Below are 27,993 nucleotides of genomic sequence, written 5' to 3'. Positions count from 1 at the left end.
GTGAACCAAGAGACAAGTCATCTGTCAGGTGCACCTTGTGCGTACCCTTGGTTGTTATGTAATTGGAACAACATTATAGTTTATTAAATGAAACACAAGAGAAGGTTTTGTATAACACACATCCTGAACTCATATATTCTAAGAGGCTCTCATATGCGGTAATAAAGAAATAGGAGGCAAATTGAAATTAACAAACTTTTGTCAAGTGGGGAAGCCAGGATTGTGACCAGGTTTTCTGGTTTCACATTTTGCAATTCAGTCACCAGATGAGTATCTCTTTCCCTCACAGTTAGCATTAGTAGTTAATGCTTTGACTTTAATTATTGGTGCATGAGAATAGAGTGTTGGTGGCAGACAGAAGTAACTGAGGCTCGGATTGTTGTCCACATCATGCATCTGCTTCGCGTCCCCCTATGCCCACCTTTCATCACCCCGACCCTTGCCACTGCTGGCACCGGTGCTGCCCTCGGGCATGTCGATGACAGTACTTTGCAGCACCTGGGGAAATGTTTCGAGTACCCATGGGTTAGAGGGAGAGTATTCATGCATGTTCAGTCAGTAAAGGCGTACGAATTTGAGTTAAACCAATCGTATCTATTGACAACTGTGTCTACTGAAGCTGTCTGTGAGGTGGCTGCTGCAACATGTGTTGAAATTGTACGTTCTAGAATAGATAAGTGGGAAGCAGCGCACACAGGAAGTTGTGAATAAGGAAGTTTCGGGCAAGCGTGTCTTTTTTGCAATCGTGCAGGCAGGTCTGTGGTAGTTTGCGGCCTCTCACTGGCGCGTGTTTATCTGGTTGCATCAGTCTGCAGCCTCACGCGCATGGCAGCTGTTGCATCTTCGCCTCTCTCTCTGGTACCTGGCGAGCCTGCCTGCTTTACAATGCAGATTCTGAAGGCTCATTTGTTTTGAGGCGCTTTTTTGACGGCAGTGGCTTAATAAAAGAGCGCGTGCTTCCTGGGACCGAGGGCTGTGTGTAGACCTGAGTGCAGTAGATGGCACCATGTGACGAGGAGAGGAAGAAGAGGCCTGGAGACGGAGAGGAGAGTCCGCGAGCTCCCTGCACGCGCGCACACCTCCTGGCACGCCCCGCAGGTAGCCCTGAACGGACGGGAGCTCAGTCAGCATGTCTATGCTCACCCAGGTCATCGCTCCCCCTGAGGTGAAGGAGTACCTTTCCAAGGGGGAGCGCTTCATCAAATGGGACGACGTGAGTACACACTTGTATTTTGCTTCAGTGAACACAAACTGCATGCGCATTCTTTTATTCTGCAACATTTGTTTTGCTAGTGGGCAATTGTTTAGAAAATGTTTTCGATATATAGTAATAATTAATGTTCTGCCTCTGCAAGGATCATACTGATTGGTGTACGCCCTTTTCATTGTCCAAGGGCATTCAAACACACTAGACGAAATGTGTACTTTTTTCAGTGTTCGCCCACAACTGTGTCAATTATCTATAAAACTCACACAGCTCTGGAAAATATTTTTACAGTTTGCACCCATTAAAGCGAGCACTGAGAGCAAGTCGGGTAGGCTCTTGCATTGTCTGAAGGTAACTTCCCTCATTTCTAAATAGAGTTTTTAAAAACTGGGCCTAAACAGTTCATTGTACACCATATTTTCCCAAATATTATGACTAAACACACATATGTTTTACAGACACGTTTGAGGAGAATCTTGCCCAGTATTGAAGAGCGCTACTGCTCTGCAGCACAAAATATGAATATCCCATACGAGCAAAAACTGTTGAATCCTGATGACTTCCCACAGAGCCAGTCCTGAAGCAGGCCCCTGCCCTCCAGTCTACCAGAGAATGTCCCTGTGTCCCAGGTGGAATGCCCGTGTCTACAAAACATTGATGTTGTGCAGTGCAGCTATTTGAACTTAAACTGTGATTATCAAAAAGGAGGACACACCCAATAATATATTAAGGCTTGGCTCCTAACTGGATACAGGTTGAGCCCCCATATCCCCTAACAATAGTGCTGCTCTTACTGTCAGCCTTTGTCTTGGAAAAGAGGGCGTGTCCAAATGGACACAAGGCTCTGTTTAGAGGGCTGAGGACTGTGTGGTGCGGCCTCGTCACACGTGACTCAGATCCACCTGCCTTCTTGTGTAATGGGCGATATATGAAATTATACCCAGAAGTTAATTTGCTCATTTGTTTACTAGTTTATCAAACACAAAGTAGGAATTACATAATAAACTCTGTAAATCATTACAGGAGTGTTACATGATCAGTCTGGGTAAATATAATAAAAGGTGGTTTAAATAGTCATTGGTGATGAAAAGTACAACAAACTTCTGCAAAACCAGGAGTATTTTATTTGCTGTAAATCCTAGCTTCCATCCAGTCCAGAGCTTGCAGTAACCTGACTACATAATGGAAATGTGGGATCATGCTTTTAGGATATAGGGCAACAGGGGTTATTTGCCTATTTTAAGGGTAAATGCCCCATCTTTCCCCCTACCCTAATGTTTCCTTTGTACAGGATAATATTTTACAGAAGTCTTGAAAGGTAGGTATTTGCCCCCAACCCGGGCATCCACTGGTGAGTTCCATTGTTAGGGAATCCAGGGGTTGGACGACCATAATCTTGATAGGGTACGTGGTGATAGTGCTCCATGTGGAAGATTTCAGGTGTCTGACGGGTGCAGCAGGAGAGCGTAATGGTGAGGTATGTGGGTTCACCTCCATGGAGTATCTGGGAGACAAAGCTCAGCAGTATGTAAAGTGAAATGCTATAGCAGATAACAATTCAGCTCGGTGATAGTAAGAGTTTTTGACTTGTAAAGGTATTGACATGCAGGGTTTAAACGTGCAGGGGTACATTGGTATAGGCCACCCATGTAACTGCTGCTGGAATCAATCTTGCTCATTTCATATAACACATGTTTCTCATTGCTGGGGCATTGATAGAGCCTTCGGCCAAGTGTAAGAGGAGTAGGCAGATCTTGAGAATGAGCAGCACCTCTGGCATTGGCAAATGTAAAGGTGCATTCTCGGGTAGACTGTGTGCCAAGACGTCTAGCTGAAGGTTGTTGACGCGGAAGTGCCTGGCTGAAAGTAGTGGTCAGAGAGGTGTTGGCACTGTGGGTGAAGGCAAGTGGAACATCTAGAACTTGGCAGAGTTGAATATATTTGAATAGAAAGACATCCACTGGTGGCTTGCAGTTAGTAAAACCAAGACACAAGTTTGGAGGTGGGGTGAAATAGAAGAAAGAGAAAAAGATGTGAAGGGTTGTCAGCATAGAGATGATCGGAGGAGCCGAATAAGAGAATCATATTTCCTGAGACAGAAAACATGGTGAAGCAGAAGGGACCCAAGAATAAGCACTTGCAATCACGTAAGATGTGGTGAGTGAGGGAAGCACCATGAAACCGGGAACTATCTGTTGGAGAGGTAGGAAGCAGCCTACTGAGGACCATGTCAGTGATACCAAAGGTGTAGTGTCTAATGACCAGCAGTGTAGAATGCTGATGTAAAGTCAAGAAGACTCAAAATAGAGGCTAGTTTTGGGGTGGTGATGAAGTTAGACATTCAAGAAAGAACATGGTAGTGGGCTAATTAGGAGGATGGTTGATGAGAGAGTGGGTGGCATGAAAGTATGTAAGAGAGTGGATTGGGTGAACGGATTTGGGGTGAATATGTAGCTATGGCTACCACTGAGGGTGAGAGTGAGAACTTGTGGACAGATTGTGGAGGAAGGCCAGAAAGTGGAAGTACTAAGAGAGATTGACAGCAAGAGAGATGCATGGATGAGAGGGTGTGCTGAGAGGATGAGCTGATCAGTGAGTTATGAGATTAAATGCAGATAAGCAGGGTATTAATGAACACAAAAAATGAACATGTGTGTTGGCTTATCAAATATTTTGCTTTATATTATATTCTAAATGCTACTCGTCCTATACTAATTGCTACTCATCCTAAACTAGTGACTTGTAATACATTTAATTGACTCCTGTATTATGTTCATATCTATGTGTATCTTTTATGTCCTGTCTTTGGAAGGACGATTAAAGAAAGAATTGAATTGAATCGACTCCTGTATTATATCGCTTGAGAACCATTGGCTCCTGAAGGAAAAGGTTAGTCTGAAGACCTTGGAAGGTTAGGCTGGTCTGTTGTGTATTAAATTCAAGAGACGATTCGGGCAGAACGATGTTAGATAAATCAGATAAACAGGCTGGAGGATAGTCCAAGGCATGGCCTTCAAAGATCATTTTCAAAACTTGTTTACCATAGATGATGCAAAGCAACTTTCTGTAAAATATGAAAAGCCATGACCCATTGGTGATGTATATTTCATGATTACTGGTTTGGAAAGGATCTCTTCTCAAAGAAGGAATTTATACTGACAATATCATGGTTTCTGTGAGGCCTGCTTCTGTGATTGTTGAGCAATCACTGCCTTCTGCTGTAAACTTGGTTGGTACTGCTGTTTACTAGTGATATAACAAGCTACACTCTTTGGACACTCAAGAAATTAAATTCCCGGAAGAGATTATCAAAAGTCTTGATCCAGTAGAAGAGGGTCAATTGGTAGGCAACTTATTGACTGTCAAACACTAAAAAGGTGATGGGAAGAATGTTTTCAGATTGTCTAATCACTGACAATGACCTGGAATACCATCCAACCCAATATTCTTTTGCCCACTGTAAGAAATTGGGTTACTGGTTGAGAGGGGTGAAACCATATTCAAGCAGGAAACACAATCCAAGTCAGGGTGAAGTCACAAGTAAACCCCAGATTAATCTTTGCTCAACACTCTGGTTGCTTGGCACAGAGCAATTAGGCTTAATTTCAAGGCACTGTGGAAAGTATTTATACCACATTTCAAACAGCAATAAAGTGAAAACACCTCACAAGAAAAATCCAACATCAATTTAGAAAATAGAGTTAAATGTAATACATAAATCAGTGCCCAAATGACAAAAACCCAATCTGTGAACCAGAAATATGCAATTTTACAATTTAAGTGAATACAGCTCCAAAAGCACAAAGCACTAACTGTGGATATCTGGTTGCACTAGACCGGGACAATATCACAAGTTCAGGTGACTGTGATTAAGCTAGCTCGATGGACCCAGTTAGACTCGCTGAACAAGAGTACCTTAAATCCTGGTTTTAGGAGTTGCAAAGTCCTGCATCGAGGGTGTGTCGCGCACCGGAGGCAATGCCTGGTCCTGGTTGAAGATGCGTTACTCAGTGTCGGTTCTGAGGAGCTGGAAGGCTGTGATGCGAGGTCTTGTGTCATAGTCGAGGAGACCTTCAACGAGGGGCCTCACTATGGTAAGTCCTACATCGAGGATGCCTCGCACGCCAGCTAGTTCAGAAGAAATTTTGGAGCTTGCGATGCGGAGTCCTTTGTCGACGTCAAGGCTGGCATCGACGAGAGCCTTATGATGCAAGGGCTTACGTTGGAGATGGTTCGCGCTGCGGCAGTTCTGATGAGACCGCAAAGGCAAAGCGTAGTTCTTGAGCTGGGAAAGTCCAAGCAGCAGAGGAGATGCTTCTGTTTTGCTGGATCCATAGATGGGCTGGCAGAGCACATTCATGCAGAGTTCCAACAATACAGGTCTGGGGTGGCACCAACTAGCAGGGTAGGACTCACAGATGGCAGAGTCCAGGTGCTGGGCTCAAGGTTGTTGCAGCCTTCAGTACCTGAGGCTCTAGTCAGGAGGCCAGCCAACTAGCCTTTGGAGTCACTTTGGCAGTCTTGGGTTCAACACATGCAGGTTCAGCCCATCTCACCCAGGTAAGAGGACAGCACAACAGGGATTTAGAGCGGCAGTCTAGCAGAGTGGCAGTCCTTTCAGCAGCACAGCAGTCCTTCTTCCTGGAAGAGTGAAGTGGGAGAAACCTCTAGAGGATTCCCTTTGAAGTGCTCAGGGTTCCTGCCTCCCCTGCCCTGACTCCAAACTGGTTACAAGGGGTATGCAATCCTTTGTGTGGAGGCAAGACAAAGCTTATTCAGGTTAAGTGGGGCTGTGCCTAACTCAACCCTTGCACCTTTCCATCCTGCCAGTGATGTCCCACCCTACGCTCTCTATTGTGTGTGGCTGTCTAGGAGGAGTACACAAAGACCAAATGCCAATTACACCCAGTCATGTGACTCAGAGACAAACTGCAAGCATTATATAGCTAAGGCATGAACAATCCAACTTTCTAAAAATGCAATTTTTAAAATTGTAATAAAAATCCAATTTTACCATAAAAGAAGATTCCTCATTACAATTCCAAAGACACCGAACATGAACTGCTTACCTGGTCCCATTTTGAAGTTATCCATATTAAATGTAATAAGTTAACTCCAATGCTATCCTATGGGAGAGGTAGGCCTTGCAATTGCAAAAAACAAATGTAAGAGTTTTTGTATATCAGTACATGTAAAACTTTAAAGTGCCTGTCCTACTTCTTAATTTCATGGCACCCTGCTCTGTGGGCTGTGTAGGGCCTACTCTAGGGGGGAATTATATGTATTAAATAGGGGCGAGTGATAAATTCCGCTCCACCAGTGGAGTTTGCAGAGTTTTGCCCACTCTACGTTACTCTTGTAACATTGAGTTCCAGCAAAACTCTGCAAACCGTCACGTGGTGGAGTTTTTTCTGGTATGCGGCTTGCCAAAGGTAAGTTGGTGAGCAAATCATTTTATCCCCTAGCATGATTTTCAGGCGCTAGGATGACACCCGGTGAGATTTATTCAATGTGGGCAGTCGCGACCATTCTTGGTGAGAAAGCTGCTGCTCGAGTAGAAAATGTACTCGAGCAGCAGCAAAGAAGCAGCGCCCTCTGGCACGCCACATGATGCAGAGTGTACCGATTTTGCAGTACAAAACAAGCATGTGGTGATTCCGCCCACTCGCGGAATCTTGCAGAGCTTTTATGTAACTCCGAGTAAATTCTACAGAGTGAAACTCTGTGAGTTCCCCCCAGCTGGGCCTAGGAAAAGGTTTATTTTGCCAGGTAGACATGGCAGCTCAATACTATACACATCAGCTGCAATGGCAGGTCTGAGACATGTTTAAAGGGTGGCACAATTAGGGATGCAGGCCCACTGTTAGCATTTAATTTACATGCCCTGGGTACTTGTAGTGCCACTTTACTAGGGACGCATAAGTAAATTAAATATGCCAATGGGGGGAAAAATAGTGTTACCATGTTTTAAGGAATGAGCACACATACTTTAGCACTGATTAGCAGGGGTGAAGTGCACAGACTCCTAAGACCAACAAAAAGAAGATATAAAAATATGGAGATGTGAGGCAGAAAGTTTGGGGGAAGACCACCCTAAGGCTGACAGGTCGTACATGTATCCCCCCTAGCTGAAAGTGGTGAGAACAACTTAACCTTTTGAAAATTCTCTTCACTAAGGTAGGTGGAAGAACCTGGATAGACCATCACTGACACAGGATGGTGTTCCATAGTATAGTCCATTCCCTGTAGGGAGGTGGACCACCTCAGCAGTTTGGAATTTTTACCCTTCATTTGCGTAAGCCATCTGAGGAACCTATAGTCTGTCTGAACATGGAAGTGAATCCCAAACATGTATGGTCTCTGCTTCTTCAGTGCCTGACCACAGCAAAGTCCTTCCTTTCAATAGCACTCCACCTCTGTTCCAGGGGGAGTCACCTCCTTCTAATAAAGGGTACTTGTTGGTCTAGGCCCTTCTCATTCAACTCTGCTAAGACAGCCATATGCCATGCTCTGAAGCATTTGTCTGCACAATAAATTCCTTAGAGAAGACAGGAACCTTATATAGATGTGCTGTACACATGGCTACCTTAAGGGTGTCCATGGCTTTCTTGCAGGCCACTGTCCATATCACCTTTCTGGTCAGCGTATTGAAGGTCAGCTCAGTTAAGGGGGCAACAGTGGTGCCATATCTCTTAACAAAAATCCTATAATATTCTGCGAGGCCCAGGAAGGCCTTCACCTATGTCTGTGTTTCAAGGAGTTGCCAGGCCAGGATGGTCTCAGTCTTGACCTGGAGGTGCTGCACCTTGCCCCTGCACACCATTTAGCCCAGATACACCCCAGAATCCTGCCCTATCGGGCACATACTGGCCTTGATAGTCAGGCCCTGCCTGCTGCAGGGCATGAAGAACCTCCTGGAGGGGTACAGGTGATCCTCCCAGTTGGAGCTGAAGAGAGATATGTAATCTAAGTAGGCAGTACAGAATGCCTCCTTCCCATCTTGGACCCTGATGACTAAGCTCTGAAAGGCAGCAGGGGCATTCTTTAAGCTTTAAACTGGAAGTGGCCCTTTGGGGCCGAGAACGCAGACCTCCCTTTTGCCCCTTCAGTCACAGCAATCTACCAGTATGCTGATGTGAGATTAAAAAGTCTGACAACCTTGGCAGCACCCCGCCTGTCTATGAGCTCCTCAGCTTGGTGAATATGGGGTGCATCACTTTTAATGATGAAATTGATTCACCAGTAGTCCACACTGAACCTAAGTTCTGGAGTGGTGCCCGGTGGGGCAGCCTTGGGCACCAGCACCTCAGGGCTGACCAGGGACTGTTGGAAGACGTATTCATACATAGTGACACTATCTTGGTGACCTCCTCCTTGATACTGGTTCTCACCTATTCTGACAGCCTGTACATTTTGTTTTTAACAGGCATACTGTCCCCAGTATCAATGTCATGGGCACACACATGTGTGAGCCCAGGGGTGAGGGAGAACAGAGGTGAAAACTGCCCCAACATCTGGAAAGAGTTACTCTACTGCTCTAGGGCCAGAGTAAGGAAGATGTTAACACCCTCCACTGACCTATCATGCTCCTGAGTAGACAGGACTTCAGGAAGCTATTTACTCTTCACTTCCGCCCCTTCATCTTTCACCAGGACCATGTTGACTTCAGAATTCTCAAAGTGGGTTTGAGGAGGTTTTTTTGGAGCACCATTGAGGAGTTTCTAGGGGTCTTGAAATCCATCAGCTAGGTGGACTCCCCTTTGCACGCCTTCACATTGTATGTGCCTGTCTAGTGATCCTGGAAAACCCTGGGTTCCAAGGCTCGGTCATACTAGCTTCATCACTTCTTGACTGGCCCCAAGATTGCCCTTTGATTTTTCCAGAAGTGCTGCATCTGATTGCAGAATGCCAACATGTGCTGAATACATCCTGAGGGAGTTTCCTGGGAACTTGCTTCCACCCCTCTGTCGCAAGACTGAGAGATCCTCTAACAGGGTATCGACAGTCGATAAAGGAGTTTGAATGGGCTAAATCCAACCCCCTTCACTGGCACCTCCCTGTAGGCAAACAGTAAACATGGCAGGAGGACGCCCCACTTACAACTCATGGACGTCTCAGGTAGGCCTATTACCATGCCTTTAAGGATCTTGTTTAATCTCTCTACAAGCCCATTGGCTTGTGGGTGATAGGTTGAGGAGAACTTGTAAGTCACTCCACACTCATCCCACATGAACTTCATCTATGCTGACATGAGGTTAGTGCCTTTGTCAGAAAATGACCTCTTTTGTGGAACCCCAAATGGGTAAAAATCCCCATCAGGGCCCTGGCCATTGCAGGTGCAGTCACCAACCTTTGAAGAATGGCCTCTGGGTACTGGGTGGCGTGGTCCACAAAGACCAGGATGAACTTGTTGCCTAAAGCTGTCTTGGGGTCTAGGAGGCCAACAATGTTGATGTTCTCAAAGGGAGTGCCAATGACAGGTAAAGGGGGCAGGGGTACCTTAATCGTTTTCCCCGATTTCCCCTGGTCCAGCAGGTAGGACAGGACCTACCATTGAGGTGTCTTCATCCGGGGCCAATAGAAGTGGGGTACAAGCCTGGTGAACCTCTTCTCTTGTCCCAGATGTCTTTCCAAGGGAATATCATAGGCCAACCCAAGTAGGAAGGTCCTGTAACACTGAGGGAGCACACGGGTTGCCCCAGATCCATGACCCTTAGGCTCACTGTAAAGGAGGCCATCCTCCTAATAGATAAGGTATTCTCCTGAGGTATTATCTGCTGCATGGGCCTCAAATTGATGCCCCAAGCCCTCTAGAGTGGGGAACTCCTACTGCACTTTAGAATTCCTCCCTGGAGACCTAACCCTCAATTTGCCATCCAGCAAGCTCAGGTAGGTCTCTCAGGTTGAAAGTGTCCTCCCCAGTAGGCACAGCAGCGTCCTCCTCTTGTGCCCCATCAAGAACATCAGGGGCTGTTTTCCCACGCCCCATGCCCTACTCTTTTAGGCAGCTACCTCTGCCATTCTTCCTGGCTCCCTTCTCGGGCAGCCATTGACCTTGTGGTCATACAGACCTATTCAGACAACTTAACATCTCCAAGTGTGACCTAAGCTCCACCACTTTCCAATTAGTGTGCTCTAGATTGTTGCCCAACAGACAATTTAAAGGCATCACAGGGCTCACAGCTACTTTTAGAGAATCTGGAACCTCCCCCTAACTCAAACGTAACCAGCTTCACCAGTAGGTGACTGACAGTTGTCTGCAACTATTACTTGGTGCAATGTATTAGGGAGGACCTGCTCTGGGGACACCAGCTGACACCTCACAGAAGTCATGGTGGCTCCTGTGTCCCTCAGAGCCCTTATCCCTTGCCAATTGATGGTGACCCACTGCCTATACTTAAAAGGCATATGGGCTTTTGGCACCATCTCCTTATCCCCCAGGGACACGAAGGTAAAATCTGTCTTGCCCCCTAAGCTAACTGGGACCACCTCCTCCCAAGTGCTACACTCATCAACCCAGGTGTTTGTCCACAGATAGGGGGCTGTGCACTCTTGGGACATTTAGTGTCACCCTTAGAGTGCCCATACTTGTGGCACTCAGTACGTTGGGGGACAAACCTCTCTGTCTGTTTGTCAAAGAAACCTTTCTTCTTTGGCTTAGATCGGAACTGGTTACTTCTGTTCCCTTGGGAATTATTTTGGGGCACTTTTGAGATTTACTCATTTTTTAGCCACCAAAAGCCTCTTCCTTCTTGTGGTACCCTTGACCATCCTTTTGGGAGTCCCCACAGATGCCTTTTTGACTCTCTGGTACTGGTTCAGAGGTCTGCCTCCTTAGCAATCTTCCTGGGGTCAGTCAGCTTGCTGTCCACTAGGTGCTAGGATTGCTCTGTAAAACAAATGTTAAGCATGTGTTCCCTCAGAATAAAGTTGTACAGCCCATTATAATCATTAAAATTGTTGCCCCTCACCCAGCCATTTAGTACCTTGCAGACATAATCCAAGAAGTCCACCCAAGACTGATATGGGAGTTTGTGGCTGTCCCTAAACCCCTAAACGGTACTTCTCTAGGGTCCGCCCAAATTTAGTGACAAGTATGGCTTTCATGGTCCTCTACTTCTAGGGTGAGAAGTGTGTCTCTCCCCACTGGAGGCATATGTTTCCACAAGTTCCCCCGCCTCTGGTGCTCATCTGGGATCTTGTGCAGAGTCACCTCATGAGTAGAAACCATTTGTCTATGTCATCTCCAACCACATGATTGGGCACCAGATCTTTAGGCATGCAGACATTCTTGTTGTGCCTTCCTGGGCCTCTCTTGAGCAGCCAATCTTCTCTCCTTCAGGATCAGATTCTCCTCAATGTTAAGCTTGGATATTTTGTAACCTGAACTCCCTCTCTGCCCTCCTGTCCACCAGTTCCTCTGGGGACAGGCCACACTAGAATACACTGAGTCCTGCTCTGGCAGGGAGTTCCAAATCAGGTCAGGAGATGAGTCATCCCCTCACCTGAAGGCTGTATTTCATGGTTGATATCCAGGTCCCGATCTAGCTCCTCCACATCATCCTCTTTATTTCCCTCCTTTGTTGCTGTCAGTAGCTGGTGGACCTCCATCCAGGCCATCAGAGGATTTTGAACCTCCAACTTCTTGGTACCCTTCTTCATTTGAAGTCCCACTTCCTTACAGAACTGTTTAAGCTCAACCACAGTGTAACTTCTCAGGTTGGCCTGCTCACACTTCATTACAGCAGATATTGTAGCAATGAGAATAAACAAAAAGAGCCAATCAGGGAGAATTTCAAAAAGCTCAAAATGGGCTCAAATTATTTATCTGGGATGGCAGTGTAAGACAAAATTTCTGTATGTCACTGTACAAACACAAGTTCATATCCTCACCACTGATCACCATTTTAAGAAATTGGATTACTGGTTGAAAGGGGGGACCCTACTCAAGCAGTAACCTCAATCCTTGTCAGGTTAAAGTCACAAGCAAACACCACATTATCCTGTACTCAACCCTCTAGTAGCATGGCACAGAGATGTCAGGCCTAACTTAGAAGCAATGTGTAAAGTATTTATGCTGACCTTCAAATAGCAATAAAGTGAAAACACAACACAAGAAAAATCCCACACTAATAAATAAATCAAGACCTAAACAACTAAATTCCATTCAGTAGATCTGGAGATTTGCAGTTTTAATGATTTCAGTGAAAATAGTGCCAAAAACATAAAGCGCCAACTGCGGATATCTATTCAAGCTAGTCTGGGACAAAGTAATAAGTTCAGGCTGACCGTGATGGATCAGGGATGCAGTTAGGCCCGCTGAACCGAGAGAGTACCTTAAATTCTGGTTGCAAAGATTTGCAGAGTACCGCATCGAGGATGCATCATGCAGCTGAGGTGATGCACAGTCCACCAAAGATGCGTCATTCAGCATTGGTTCAGAGGAGCTAAAAGGCTGCGATGTGAGGTCCTGGGTCATTGTCAATGACTCCGTAAAGGATGCTCCATCAAGGATGCATTGCGCACCAGCTGGTTCTGAGGAAGCTGTGGGCCTTGTGATGTGGAGTCTTGTGTCATCATCAAAGCTGCCATTGTTGAGAGGCTTGCAATGCAAGGGTCTATTTCAGGGCTGCATGGCACAGCAGCAGTTCTGATGAAGCTGCGGACTGTGATATGAAGTCCTTGCGAGGCAGAGGCGATGTGTCAGTTCATCTTGGGAATGCACTGCTCAGCAGAGGAGATGTGTTGCTTCTGCTGGATCTACAGATGGGTTGGGCAGTGCATTAAACACACGAAAGATGATAGAGGATCGCATGCAATTTGTCTAACTGCTGGCAATCTCTTGGGGTAGCATTGGAACCTATTGTTCTTTTGCCCACCAAGCCACCTCAGTTTTGGCCTAACCATATGCAAAACTGTCTTGACCCTGCTCCAATAGGAACAGTCCAGCCCAAATGCCATGCCAGGTTCTCCCTGAACTAAAACACAAGCAACTCTAGACAGGTTTTGCCCTGATTGGGGTACTTCAGTCGGGCATATCTAGGCTCCAGTAGCCCAGTGAGCTTATTGGCTGATCAACATGAGAGTCTAAGCTTCAAAATTAAATAATTCCTCTACAGTGAAGAAAATTAGGTTTGAGAAGTAGAAGCTTCTCAAACAGTATGCAAATAAAATTTGAAACAAGTAGTTGCAAGCAATAGATGTCGAGGAAAACACGTTTTCAAGTCTACCAATCTATATAATCAAACACACACAAACTTTGGCATAAAACACCCCATTGCAGCAAGAATTGTCTTGGGGCATGGGCCATCCCATGTCACTCCCCATTTCATTGCTATATTTGAATCATAAAATGCTATAACAGTACTACATTGTTGGTGGCTTAAGTACTATCCAACCACGATGAGGTGCAGCAGTGTTAGAAAATCACAACATTACAATTTGGAAGGCATGAGTCCACCAAGAAATGGTGAATTAATAGGAGAATCGGATTTAATACATCAGACTTCCACAATTATTCCTCGTTCTTGGCAGGATTTGAACCCAGGGATCGTGGCCTCTTTGAGCAGCTGAAGTACCAAGGAGAAACTTTTCTGACTTTTGTGTGTTACTAGCTCAGCCCCTCAAATAATAATTTACATTCAGCTCGTAATTGGAGCCTAATTGTGTTACTGCCCTAGAATATAAACTAAAACAGTGTACTTCCTCCTTTCTCATCTCATAAAAATTGTGCCAAGTGTTAATACCTCCATTGTTGTAAGTGAACGAAGCACTCAATAACACATCATTTCAAGGTTGTTGTATTATATGCTAAGGGGCAGGTGCTTGAACATTTCATATTACATTCATTTTAGAAAACAAGCAATGAATAAGTCAAGTATTTGTACATGAAAAAGTATATTAAATAAATATGTCCAAGAAAAAGTGAGTGAGTGTCCATCACCTTGTGAGCGATCAGTATAAATGTAATGACAAAGCTATTAAAATAAAAGAAAATTACATTTTCGAGTGTGTCGTCTTGTTAGAGGTGTGCACATTAAGGGCCTCATTACGATGTTGGTTGGAAAGCATTCTGACCGACTCGGTCTCGGAATGGTTTCTGACCGAATCGGATTCGGGGAGTCCGACCGACCGATTACGATGGTTCGAACACCGTTCGTTGGACTCCCAATGACTTCACTGGGAGCCTGTGTTCCGACCGACTACACAATCTCCCATTGAAAAAGGGGTGGGTGGGGAAAATCGTGCGCTTTGTGGCATGCACCCCATGGTACCTGCCACACTGTGCATGGTATTGAAGAGTGGTCCCATAGGTACACCCACTGGCCCCATTCTGAGGGCCCTGGGTGAAGGGAGGTCCTGAAAGTCGGATTCTGACCGCCGATCCATGTCGGAACAACTGATTCGGAAGGGCTGTCCGAATCAGACATCGTAATACGCCAGTCGAAAATATGCTCCGTAAACCCGTATGATTCAGCTCTGAACTACTTGGTTACCACGAATGCCATTTGGAACTGAGTTGGAATGTCCAAATGGTTTCCAACTATTGTAATCGGTTGGTCGGAAGGCTTTCCGATTTGGTCAGAAAGACGGGTTCCAAATCGGATTCGAACTAATTAGGAGCCTATCCGACCAACATCGTAATCAGCCCCTATGTTGTGGCAATATGTGTGTGCTCTCACAGATGCACTGTTCATGCCTTTGTCAATGTCTACAGTTGCATGTGTGCCCGCAGTTTAATGATCCATTCCATGTTTGCCAACTTTGACAAGTCTCACCATTGATGCCAACAGTAATTTGCATGCTGGGCTCAGTCATTGCATTGTGATACTGTGCATATTAAAGCACTATAAAAGAAGGTGTTGGCACAGATGGCTTTGGGTGCTTTATAAATGATGCAATACAATGTAGGTTTCCCACATGGCTTGGAGTCACTTGACGAATGTGTAAATCATGTTGCTACCTAGTGCTGCGCTTGTCTCTAATGGTTCTTTGAACACAGTCTTTGGCTCTGTAGATATTTTAGGGGGACATGACAGTGTGCATGCTTGCTGATTGTTTGCTTGTAGGTTTCTGCAGGGACTTTGAAAGTTGGCAAGTGTGCTGAGTCCTCCACTTCAGGACAGACTATGTGCTATTGAAGGGATATCTTGCACCTTCCTCTCTAGTGTTCGCTGCTTCTTCCTCTGGGTATGTGACAATGACGCAATGTGGCCCTATGTGAAGCTAGACGGTGCTGTGTTGTGCTTCCTGCAGCTGGGCAGGTTCCAGTGAGAACTGTGACGTTGATAAACTGGCCAGGAGGATGACATGTAAAGGATCATAGGGTAAAAATGGCTAACCCGGTGTTAGACGAGATTTGTAACGGTGATGAAACACACTTCTCCTTGTATGTCTATCCTACAACCTGTTAACTGACTATGCGATACAAAGAATTTGCTTATTTGATCAATTGTTTATTTATTAGCCTATAGTGTGCGGCAACAATTGCATACACTGCTTCAGAGCTCTTGCAAGATGGCTGGCCAATTATAGCTTAAGGAAGAAGGGGGAGACAAGGTAGAGCAATAGAGGAAACAGAAGTGACAGCAGACAGTGAAAGCAAAACATAGTAGCAGGTCAAGTCATTCTTGAACTAGACTGATTTCAGGCTCTTTTAATTGTAGGAAGTCGGTGGTGGGAGGGTGTCCCATTGTAAAGCTCATTGTCTGAAACCATAGCCCGAGCCTTCCGTTTACTGGTCCACCTCCACTTTAAATGCAGCGTCCCCCTTCTGCTCCTGGAAACACCTCCCTCCCATGCTGGCTAGCTGCAAAGCCACCAGTTTAGCCCAAACTACCAATCATTCCTTTTTCTCTCCCTTACCATCACTGTTCTAAACTGATGTCAGCATTCTGAAGGAGCCTTATGAGGATGCAATCATTGTACAAATAACCTAGAACACCACAACTGTGACATCTGTGTGACTGTTTTAGGTGTGGTCTTTATACAACCTACTGAATCACCTTTCGACTTGTGAATACACCAAGGGGCGGGTTTGCTAAATGGGTTCTCCATTATGAGTTTATGAAAACTGTGTTAGTGCATATGGGCCTAAAGCCCTTCTTAAGCTTTTCTTAAGAAATGCCACTTTTCACAAGCTGCTCAACTGGGCGATATTAGGCTTGTCCATGAATTAATTCTTCTTCGCCTTGGTACCATCACAAAGCCAGTAGCGATTGTCTGTCCCTGCACTGTAGACGACCCTCCTTCAGCGCCACGAGTCACTGGTAACTGGCTACATATCTGTTGTAAATTGGTTTTCAAAGTCCTGTGTATCAACTTTAATACTTAATTCGAGTGTGTTACCAGTGCAAAATGACTCCATTTGTTACTTTTGCCTTCAACTTCTCACAAAATTAGAAACGTAATTCATTTCGCAGAAGTCATATCTGATAAACCTTGTATTCGAAGAAACAGTGTAATACAGAATTTCCCGCAGACTCAAAAGTGGAACCCGCAGTAGCCCTCACTGACCATGTGAATTGCCCCTGTTCTTAAATTATTTCATGTGTATGAGCCAATTAATAATGTTTAGTGCATGTGGGGGCACGCTTTAGCCAGAGTTTCATGCGTCTAAGTATTTTAAACAGAGGGTTAAACTTCTAATGTTATTTCAAACAAGCAGGCAGGGGCCTCTTTACAACTACTGCGTTAGCAATGACTTGGTGAAATGTGTGCTGAGCAATGCCACAGTATTCTGAGTTTTGCATCATGGAACAAGGGAAACTGTTTGGCAATGTCAAGTTATCCCTGTTTCAGTCTCTGGAACTCAGAAAGAAACTTTAATATCATCGGGAAAATACAATCCCACAATGCTGGTCTGCACTGGGCAGTATCACCCCATGTAATGTTTTTATTGAATTGTTTTATGTAGCCCTTTTTTTTCCTAAGCACAAAATACAAAAAAAAAAAAACAATGTACCAAACGCAAGAACAACAGTAGATACCTCAAGTCTGATTAGATGAGAAAACACCGTTTTATCGCAGGCAGCCAATGAGGAGGCTGATTTCATTTAAACTGATAGTTCATTCCATTGTTGGTAACAGGACACCGGAGCTAAACTGAGACATCGCAGAGCGCAAGGAAAGAAAGTGGTGTATAGAGAAACAAGAGAACACAGATATGGCTGAGCCAAGAAATGAAAACATTTATAGACATTAATAAAAAAGAACAATTAAACTGTACATAGAAGATATCCAGCCAAACTGAATACGGGTAAGTACAAATATGAGCTCGAGGTAGAAGAGAAAAGAGACAAGGATTGCAGGCATTTCCGATACCTTAGAGTAGTGTAACGGTGGTTAGAGAAACACAAATAAAATGAAGAGTAATAGTTAAGACATGAATTCCCCAAGGTTCGCAAGAGTAATTTAATAGCAGAGAAATATTACAATGGTTTGTTTATTCGAATATTATACAGTTGTATTTTTTTTAATTGTATGTTTGAGTCTTAAAGTGCAATGCCATAAGCTTGCATTCCTAGGTGCAATCAACAGGGTTTAGTAACTGCAGAAATCTGTGGCATGAAGTCAAGAGATCAATGGAAGAGAAAGAAAGCCAAGATTACCAGCAGAAGAGAAATAAAACATGGTTGGTGGAAAAGAATAGATGGAGGCAGCTTAGCAGGGAAGAATGTCTGCATTTTTCGGGTTGAGCTTGGGAACTGGAGGTCATCCACCTCTTGAATGCAGGAAGACAGAAGGAGGCACACTGATGTAAAGATGAGGCAAATGAGAAGACAGTGAAGAATCTTTGTGAATCACCAGCGTAAAAGTGAGAATCAGATCCAAATGATGAAATTATAAAAAAAGAGGAATTGTATATACTTAAAAAAGTAAAGGACTTTTAGCAAAGCCTTATGGGCAGCCGAAACTGAATGGTAAAAGAAACAGAATAAGTATCTTTCCCTTAGACAGAAAGAATGCTGTGTGAGATATGAAGAAAATCAGTTATGAGCAGAACCAAAGATTCTCGAGTAGAGAGAGAAGAATAGAGTGGACCTCCGTCTTGAGGCTGCAGCGAAGTTCGAATAAATTAAAACGAGAAAAAGCTTATTATGATAATGATGGAGGAGAGAGTTGGAAACGTGGAGCACATCCATTTCAGTTGAATATCCACAGCAAAAAACAGATTGATTGGAAGAAAAAAGAATATTCATATGAAGTACTTACTACACCAGTCTGTTCAAGAGGTTTAGATAGAAAAGAGAATACAAACAGAAGCTGGAAAGATGATCAGAATTCAGAGAAGGTTTTGCGAGCAAAGGGATCACTGAGACTGATTTCAAGAATATGGAAGCATTCCAGAAGATAAAGATTGATTAAAAAGAGTGGTACAAAGGAGAGAAGAAAAGAAAAGATTTGTTTCACAAGATTTGAGGGAAGGGTGTCAGAGGGCTGTGTTCTAGCCCTCTGATCTAAAACTTTAATTTCAGCCTCAGAGATAGATTGAAATGAAGAAAACACAAGTGTAGGAATCTGGGCTACTGGTTGAGGGGAGTGAAACCCTATTCAAGCAGCAACCACAATCCGTGTCAGGGTGACATCACAAGCAGACCCTAAATTAACCCATGTTCAACCCTCAGGTAGTGTGGCACAGAACAGTAAGGCTTAACTCAGAGGCAGTTTGCAGCAGCGGCCCATCCGTATAGGATGAGCGGCCACCCCCCACCTTTTTCATGACAAGGGGAGTGTCTGTGAGGCTGAGAAAAGGTCAGCCTGACAGGCACTCTTCTTGTTCAGGTCAGGCAACCAGGAGCTAGATATGTGCTAAATGCGCAGATTCCTAACTGCCTGAGCTGAACTTTGCCAGGCTGAGGATTTCACAGCCCTGTGGGCATGACCTCTAAGCCTGGCAAAAGTGCTTCGAGGCCCTTCCCCCATGACGAGGGGTAATGTCACTGAATGCCTCAGGCGCTTCATATTTTAATCCCTGAAGTAGCCAGTGCCGAGTGTCAATCAGTGGCACCTCATCAAAGAGTGGGGTGGGATCATCAAGTCTTACTAAACCCATCCCACTCTGTGACGAATGTGGGGCTGCTGCATACCTAGCAGCAGTCTCTACGCTCATGGCAACTCTGAGGCTTCACTCAGTGAAGATACATTTTGTTTTTTTAAGTTTGGGGTGTGTATGTATGTGTGTATGTGTATTTGAGTGAGTGAACGGTGTGTGTATGTGTGGGTGTGTGAATTCATGTGTGTGAGTGAGTGTTTATGCTTACGTGGGTGGCTCCCCTGCTAAAATTACTGGCAGCCACTGGCAATGCGTAAAATATTTGGGCAGCACTTCAAACAGTAATAACTTGAAAACACAACACCAGAAGGATGCAACACCAAATTAGAAATATAAAGTAATTTTTAATAAATTAAACAAGACCAAAACGACAAACATCCAATCGGTAGAACCGGAGATATGGCAGTTTAAATATTTCAATGAAATTTGTGCCAAAAAGCACAAAACACGAACTATGGCTACGGACCTAATATGGTCTGGGACAAAGGGACAAGTTGAGGCCAACCACGATGGAGCGTAAGCCAGCTACAGGGAAACAGTTAGGCCAGCTGAACAGCAGTACATTAAATCCTGGTTGCAGATTGTTGTGAGGTTCCATGTCAGTGATGCATTGGGATGCAAGGTCGGGGTCAGTGATGTATCTTGCAGTGTTAGTTCCAAGTATTTGCAAGGCTGCGATGTGAGTTCCTGCATCAATGTGAAGGAAGTCGTTGATGGGTGGAATTGTGATGCGAAGACCTGTGCAGAGAATGCGTTGCACATTGGCTGTTTCTGAAGAAGCTGCAAGGCTTGAGATGCAGAGCCAGGCATCATGGTCAAGAATGCTGTTGGTGAGGGGCTTACGATGCGAGCACTTGTGTTGAGGATGCATCACTAAGCAGCAATTCTAACATGGCAGTGAATGTGGATGCGAAGTCCTTATGACAGGAAAGTCCACACAGCAGATTTGATGTGTTTGTTCTGCCGACGGTTGCACTGCACAGTAGAGGAGATGCATCAGTTCTGCTGGGTCTACAGATGGGTTGGCAGAGCCCCTTCAGGTCCACTTCCAAGGTTCCAGGACTGGGGTCGCACCACTTGACAGGATAAGACTTCCAGTTGCAGAGTCCAGGTGCTGGTTACAAGAGACTCGCCCATGGAGACATGTTGCAGGTCCAGTTCTTCTCACTCTGGCAAGAGAGAAGCAGGGCAGCAAGTCAGCACAGCAGGACAGAAGTCCTTTAGGTCAGCAGTCCAGGAGAGTTGCAGTTCTTTGAGCAGCACAGCAGTCCTTCTTCCTGGCAAAGTCTTCCACAGGTCCAGAAGTGGACTGAAGAGTTGGTGTCTGAGGTCCAATATTTATACCTGGGACTTTCATTTTAGTGGCAGAAACTTCCAGAGGATTACCTGTGAAGTGCTCAGGCTGCCTGCCTCCCCTGCCATGGCTCCAGACTAACTACAGGGGGGTATGCAATCCTTTGTGTGAAGGCAAAATGCAGCCTATTCAAGTGTAAGTGGGGCTTTGCCCAGCTCCGCCCTCCCACCCTGACAGTGATAACCCATCCAGAGACATCTGATCTCTCTATTGTACTGCTATATATGAGCAATAAACAAAGAGCAACTTCCAACTACACCAAGGCATGTGACCCAGAGAAAGGCTGCAGGCCCTAAATGGCCAAGGCAGGAAAATGCCAAATTTCTAAAAGTACAAAGAGAATATAATATGTTTGTTTAAACAATGGTATAGACTGATGACAGTATGGTATTGTAAATGATGTTAAAGAGGAAGAACCGCCGGTCTCTTATAGCCACAGGGTCCACAAGACCATCAGGACCCAGTGTTGCAATGCCCAATTTGAGACATAATCTAAATGTACTAACAAAACAAAACTCTAATGAATATATATGACAGTCTTGCTTTTCACCATCATTGTGGGGGAGTTACCCTATTATTGTTTCTGCACACAATCTAGGCACTTCTTTGGTGCCGGTTTGACATGCTGATTGGTCTGTCACTCATTGTGTTGTTACATTGTGGGCAAGAAATGCACATGTTCTGGTTGAAGTACAGAGAATCTGTGGCAGGCATGTATGGGTGGGGGATTGCTTATTGTCTGGGTTGGTCCCTAATGATTGATTGATTGATTGATTGCTTGATTTTAAAACTTGTATAGCGCTTACTGTCACCCAACGGGTATCCTGGCGCTTCAGACTGTCAACTGAACCACGATTGAATAGGTCACACCTGCCCGAGCCTAAAGAGACTCAAGCCAGGCCTTGGGAAAAAAGCCAGGTTTTCAGGTTCCTCTGAAACTCTAGCAGGGCGCTGATCTGTCTAAGGCTCTCGGGGAGTCCATTCCACAGCCGCGCGCCGGCCACGCTAAAAGCTCTGCCTCCTAGCCTGGCCCGTTTGATTTATTGTTGATTTCCATGATATCTCCAACAGTGGCCGTTTGGAATTACTGTGTACTGTATGGTCTAATGAGCACTGTTAATAAAAAAAAGATTTAAAAAAAAAAAGAAATGCACCAGCTGCTTTTTGGCATACTGTCAGATATATTCATTAGTGTTTTATTTAGTTAGTGCATTTAGGTTATGTCCCGAATGTGGCATTTAGAACACGGGGGCCTGATGATGGTCTTGCGGACCGTGTGGCGATAATGAAATGAAAGAAATGAAATGAAAGAAAGATTTATTAAGCGCTACAGCTGCCCTGAGGCGTCCAGGCGCTGAACTAAAAAAGTGCCTTCAAGAGAAAAAACAAAAAAGCAAGGACTACTTAATCAAAGAGAAAAGTCTTAAGCTGTTTACGGAAGCTCGATAGATTAGAGTTAGTTCTCAAATGCAAGGGAAGAGTATTCCATAATTTGGAGGCATTATAAGAGAAGGATCGACCTCCTGCTCTCGCTCTCTGGATTCGAGGAGGCTTGGCCAAGAAAGCAGATGAAGAACGAAGAGTTTTATTGGGCAGAGAAGGTGAGATCAGGGAATGGCTAATTTCTGGACCCGCTTTCCAAAAGGCCTGGTGAGCGATACACATGGATTTAAATTTGACTCTCTCCCTAATGGGGAGCCAGTGCAAAGCTTTTAACCCAGGCCTTATTGGGGTTCTGCGTGAAATTCCGAGCAAAGCTCGTGCCGCACAATTTTGAGTTCGTTGGAGTTTTTGCAAGCTGTACTCTGGCACCCCAAGGTATAAAGCATTAATGAAATCAAGGCGAGATTGAATAAGGCCCTGTATCACGATCTGCCTGGCCTCAAAAGGAAGGAGTGGAAGAATCTTCTTTATCATCCTAAGGAGGCCAAAGCAGGTTGCCGCCACCTTGGTAGCCGGTGTATTGAAGGTCAATGATTTGTCTAACCATACCCCCAGGCTCTTGATGTTATCTCTGGGAGTGGGAGCTGTCCCCATGCTCGAAGGCCACATCAACTCCAGAGTGGACGGGGCTGCCGGGCCCAGGAGCATAAGCTCTGTTTTATCTTCATTGAGCTTCAAACAGGAGTTCATCATCCAGCTCTTGACCTGCTCCAAGCATGCTGTTAAATTGGGCGAGGATTGGAGGCCACTCTTCTGCACAAGAGAGACCACTAGCTGGGTGTCGCCCGCATAGGAAATGATGTTAATACCATGCGGACGAACAATCCCAGCCAGCGGCCTCATATATGCATTGAAGAGCGTAGGGCTCAATGAAGAGCCTTGTGGCACTCCGCAGCCCAGAGGCCTGCTTGACGAGGCAGATATGCCATCGAAGACCTGGAAAGTTCGGTCAGTTAGAAAAGACTTGAACCAGACCAGGGCTTCTCCCGATATACCCAGGTCGGCGAGGCGGCTTAAGAGGATTTTATGGTTTACCGTATCGAAAGCGGCACTCAGGTCGAGGAGGATCACTGCCACTGATCCCCCCGATCTAGAATCCGCCTCGCCTCCTCTGTCACAGCCAGCAGGGCAGTCTCTGTCCCATGTTTGGGCCGGAAACCCGTCTGGGAAACATCAAGCAGATGGTTATCCTCGAGAAACTGAGTTAAGGTGATGTTAATGTGTTTCTCGAGGATCTTGGCTACCCAGGGGAGCAAGGAGATCGGGCGATAGTTACTGGGATTGCCCGGGTCAAGAGCTGGTTTCTTCAACAGTGCCCGTACCATTGGCATGCTTCCCACTCAAGATGGAAGAGTTTAACAACTCCATAAGTGTGGGAAGAATGATTTTACTGCTCAAAACCAACGTACCTGGAGGAGCAGGGTCACACGGGGAACCAGATTTTATTTGGTGTGCTAAGGTCTCAAGTGTTTCCAGATTCAGCACAGGAAAATGATCAAGCTTATTTTGACAAGGAGCTTCTGTATCTAAGCCCAAATCAGGATTTTGGGAGGATAGTTCCACCACTGGGCCCGAGAAGGAGAGATAGATTGTGTTAATTTTCAGAAAGAAAAAGTCAACCAGCTCATTGCAATGAGAAAGTGAATTGCAGTTACCAGCCGAATGAGCTGGAGGCTTTATCAGAGTTTTCACTATCTGATATATCTATTTAGGCTTAGACTTAGCCAGCGTTATCTTTTCATTGTAATAGGCTGATTGTATGGCTTTTATAGCGGATTTATAGATCTTGATGGCTTCCCTATAGGTAGCTTTGTCTGTAAGGTCATAAGTCATACGCCATTTACTCTCCAATCTCTTACAGAGACGTTTTTTGTCCCTGAGCTCATCTGTGTACCAAGGTGCAGTTTTTTGTTGTCTTTTCGAACCAGAGGTACGAAAAGGGAGTACAGAGTCCAAAGAAGAGGTGATCCAATTATTATATAGGTTATTGTTAACAGACGGATCACAGGAGAGCGAGGGTCTGTTAATAATGAGGGTATTGGTCCAGTTATCTACATTAAGTTTGGACCAATTTCGGGTTTTACGAGGGATGGAAGTAGTGGATGAAGATTTATATGTGGTCCAGGTGAACGGCATTAAAAAATGATCTGTCCAGGGGAGACAGCTAATGGCACCCACTTTAAGATGTTCACAGTTGCTGAAAATTGGGTCTAAAAGATGACCTTTAACATGCGTTGGAGATAAGACACGTTGCTCCAGTTGGATGGCAGCTAAACTGGCTGTCATCTCTGTGGCAACAATATCTGAGATATTATCAAAATGAATGTTAAAATCTCCAAGTAATGTAAAATTTGAGGGGGATGTTACCAGGTCAGCCGCTGCGGAGGGAAGGGCTGTTTGAAATTGTCTACTGGATCCAGGGGGACGGTAGATAAGAATACCTGTGAAACTGGTCTTTGGGGAAAATTCAATAACAAAGTGCATACTTTCACAGTCAACAATAGACTCCATCAAACAGCGACATACGTAAACATCCTTATAAATAATAGCAAGCCCTCCGCCTTTACCCTGAGGACGGTCTTGGCGGGCTATCTGATAGCCAGGTATGAGGGCTTGCGCCAGGTCGGGCTGAGAATCTTGGCCCAACCAGGTTTCAGTCAAAAAGACTGCATCTGGCATGTGTTCCTCCAGCAACAGGGATATTTCTAAACTGGGAGTGATCTGCAGTTGAGAAGAAACATGCAATAGTCCCTTACATCTTACTTGGCTGATGAGGTAATAATCTCAGTTTACAATGCGGACAAAACCGGGGAATCTCCAGAGGGTGTATAAGGTGACAGCAACTTGATGACTTAAGGGGGCAAAGTTGGCGTAAAAAGTCTGCGTTATACATTATCCTTTGACCCGACAAATGAACAGGGGGGGTGGCCCCTGGCCCTGGTCGGGCGCGGACGGGCGCAGGCGGGCTTGCCTTTGGCGCTCCTTCGGCGCGCCCGCTGTGCCCGTCTGCTGCGCGGACGGGAAAACATATGACTTTTATACGGTGTTGAGGAGGGCGGGAGGCGTCCTGCAGCTAGACTGCAACCCCTAATCCCTTCAATATGGCGGCTATGAGCCCCTGTCCCGGTCCCTCCACGTCAGCGCCTGATCGGCTGCACAGGGGATCCGGGTGCAGGGAATGAGAGCTCCACACAAGATCTTTTGATAAAAATACCCACAAGTAAGTAATCTAATTGTGGCTAACGGCGCAAATCAAAACAAATACACGCTATAATTTTTAAAATTAGGGAAAGCAAGTAGAGACCCAAACTTCTGTAGTTTCTCCTCTTTAACATAACTTACAATACCATACTGCTCATCAGTCCATATTTTTGTTTGAGAAAGAACTATGTGGGACTATTGAGTCATAGACCTATTTGGTTAAGAGGATTTTACACTTCCCAGTAATCCTTTGTACTTGATTTATTTGATTGTTGTTGATGTGATCATTTGGGTGGGGTCAGTGTTGCTATGTTGATTTCTTTCTCTGTGTACTGTGTTTTTGTTGCTTTTTGAATATGATTTGTTTCATACTGAAAATCTTAATTGAAAAATAATCCTGTGAAAACAGCACGCCTTTAGTTTAATGCTTATTTTTCATAGTTCAATCTTGAGACCAACAAACTATGTAATAGAATAGAATAAGCATTTATAAAGCGCATAGCTACCCTAAGGCATTCCAGCGCTATCTGCGGACAACGGACTAGGGAGGTGACTTTACTGCATGTGAGCTTGGAACAGCCAGGTTTTTAAAAGTTGACGAAAGGAAAGATGGTTAGACTCCCTATGTAATTGGAGAGGGAGGGAGTTCCAGAGCTTGGCAGCGTTATAAGAGAGAGCGGCCGCCACCTCTTGCTCTCTTTATTTTTGGGACAGCAGTGAGCGAAAGGTTAGCCGAGCTGAGGCTTCTATTAGGGCAGCATGGTACAGCAATGGCTTGGTTAATGGGTGGGCCTTTCCCCCAGAAGGGCTTGAGGGTGATACAAAGGGCCTTAAACTTGACTCTCTCTAGATTCGGTAACCAATGTAGAGTGTTTAGCGCAGGTTTGGCGGATTGCCGATAGGGGATTTTAAGGATCAAGCGGGCTGCACAGTTTTGAATGATTTGTAGTTTAGAGATGGTAGATTGAGGGCCTCTGTGGTAGAGTGCGTTTCCGTAGTCTATACGTGATAAAATCAGGGCTTGTACCATTGTCTGCCTAGCAAAGAATAGGCGAAGAGTGTGGAAAAGTAAATTTTGCCATGTTGTATGTGCCTACGTGTTCCCCATATTATGCTATATGTGCATGATCGATATGCATGTATACCCCTATGATCGATTAAAGACGCAATTACAGTTGTGTCCATCTCTAGTATGCCAGTTTCCAGTCCTCGTGAAAACAACGAATATTAGGCTTATGTAAACCTACGTTGCCACATTTTACGGTGTGCACGTTAACTCATTGAATTGTCCCCGTTTCTAGGCCTCAAAAGGGCCCGGACACCAGATTCAGCTCCTGTCTCCTGGAACCCTCTCCGAGGAGCGATACAGCCCCCACCTGCATCCCTGACCCTTCGCTTACTTCATGCCTCGCAGTGCCCGGCCCGGCCTGGCTCTGCCTCCCAGTCTGCCAAGAGTATGTTATGTTTCTAGTTATCAGTCCAGCCCTCCTTCTCTGCATTCCTAAGCTACTGCATCGCATCAATAGTTTCCGTCATGGTCTAGCCTTTATGTCTCCATGTAAGAGAAATACTGTATTAATATTCATAGAATATTCCTCGTACACGCAATACATGTAGAATTATGCATGCATCAGTCCTAATGTCTAGTAGCCTTTGCCCTGATAACTTTTGGATTCTATCAATATGTACTCTAAACACCAGATACCAGATATGCCTTAGGTACATGTCGCTCTGACACTCCAGACTTTAGTCTCCTCTTCTAGCGCAGAAGTCATAGCCCCCAGTTCTCCCTGGTAACACGTCATTGCCCGTTTGCGCGCACCACTAGATTAGAGGTCCTAGCTGCTCAGGTAGCCCCCTCCATGTTTCCGCCCCGTTTATGACACTTCTGTTACGTTTACATCACATGTCTATGTATACGCCCTGTACACGCCTTCTTGTTACATCATTTTGCCCTTATCTTTCGCGACTGCTACGAGTCACGCCTATTGCTACGCCTACTGTATTGAATGTAATGCAATTGTTTTGATATATATACTATGAACTGTTACAAAAAGTTACCCAGTTTCCCTTGTCCCTTCCCTGGCAGCTGCCATCCCGTACTATTGCAGGCTGTCCTGTTCCTGTCCTTTATGCCTGATTAAAGCCTGTAGACTCAAGATACCTCGAATCCTGACTCTTATTTATTGAGCTATCTGTTTCATTCACTGTATTAAAAAATAGAACCGGTAATTAATTATTTATTTACCACATAATGGCGCCCGAACAGGGACTTGCCCTTTCCCCACGCGCCGGCGAAGCCACGCAGGCCCCCTGACCCTCTGCAGCCGTGACGGAACTCTACTGCGCACCGGCAGATATTTCTGCTTCAAGTATCCCTCAGGTCCACGGAGGAGACGGAGGTTGCGGTCCAGCATCCAGACGAGGCGGTGAGGAACGCGGCGAGTCCCGACCAGAGCCCAAGCCGAGAGTCCAGGGTCCGAGGTATCCGGAGGCCCACCTGTAACTGAAGTCCGAAGTTCGTAGTCCGTCGTCGTAGCAGTCCAGTCCAGTCAGAGGCCTTCCGTTCTTGCTGCCCGGTGAGTACCGTTGCTGGGGTAGTATCTAGACAGGGTCAATTAATTTGTCTCTGGTCCGTGGCTTTGGGTACGCAGATCCAACACGAAGTGTTCACCTAGGTGGACGCGGGTCCTGACGTGTCTCTTTATGGGACCGGTAAGTTTCGCGTTGTTT

The 27,993-nt window shown here is 45.3% G+C and overlaps 1 protein-coding gene across 1 annotated transcript in view; it reads left to right on the top strand.

The window, feature by feature from the left end:
• Positions 1–857: 857 nt before the first annotated feature.
• Positions 858–27,993, top strand: part of PLCB2 (phospholipase C beta 2) — a 544,505-nt gene continuing 517,369 nt past the window's right edge. Inside the window, exon 1 of the mRNA XM_078659789.1 lies at positions 858–1,213. Within this exon, the coding sequence (XP_078515915.1) occupies positions 1,130–1,213 (84 nt within the window). The 5' untranslated portion in view covers positions 858–1,129. The remainder of the gene's footprint in view (positions 1,214–27,993) is intronic.

This window comes from Lissotriton helveticus, chromosome 9, assembly GCF_964261635.1.
Source record: "Lissotriton helveticus chromosome 9, aLisHel1.1, whole genome shotgun sequence".
Classification (NCBI taxonomy): domain Eukaryota; kingdom Metazoa; phylum Chordata; class Amphibia; order Caudata; family Salamandridae; genus Lissotriton; species Lissotriton helveticus.
The sequence above is the reverse complement of the archived record's forward strand: the minus strand, read 5'-3'. Positions and strand labels throughout refer to the sequence as shown.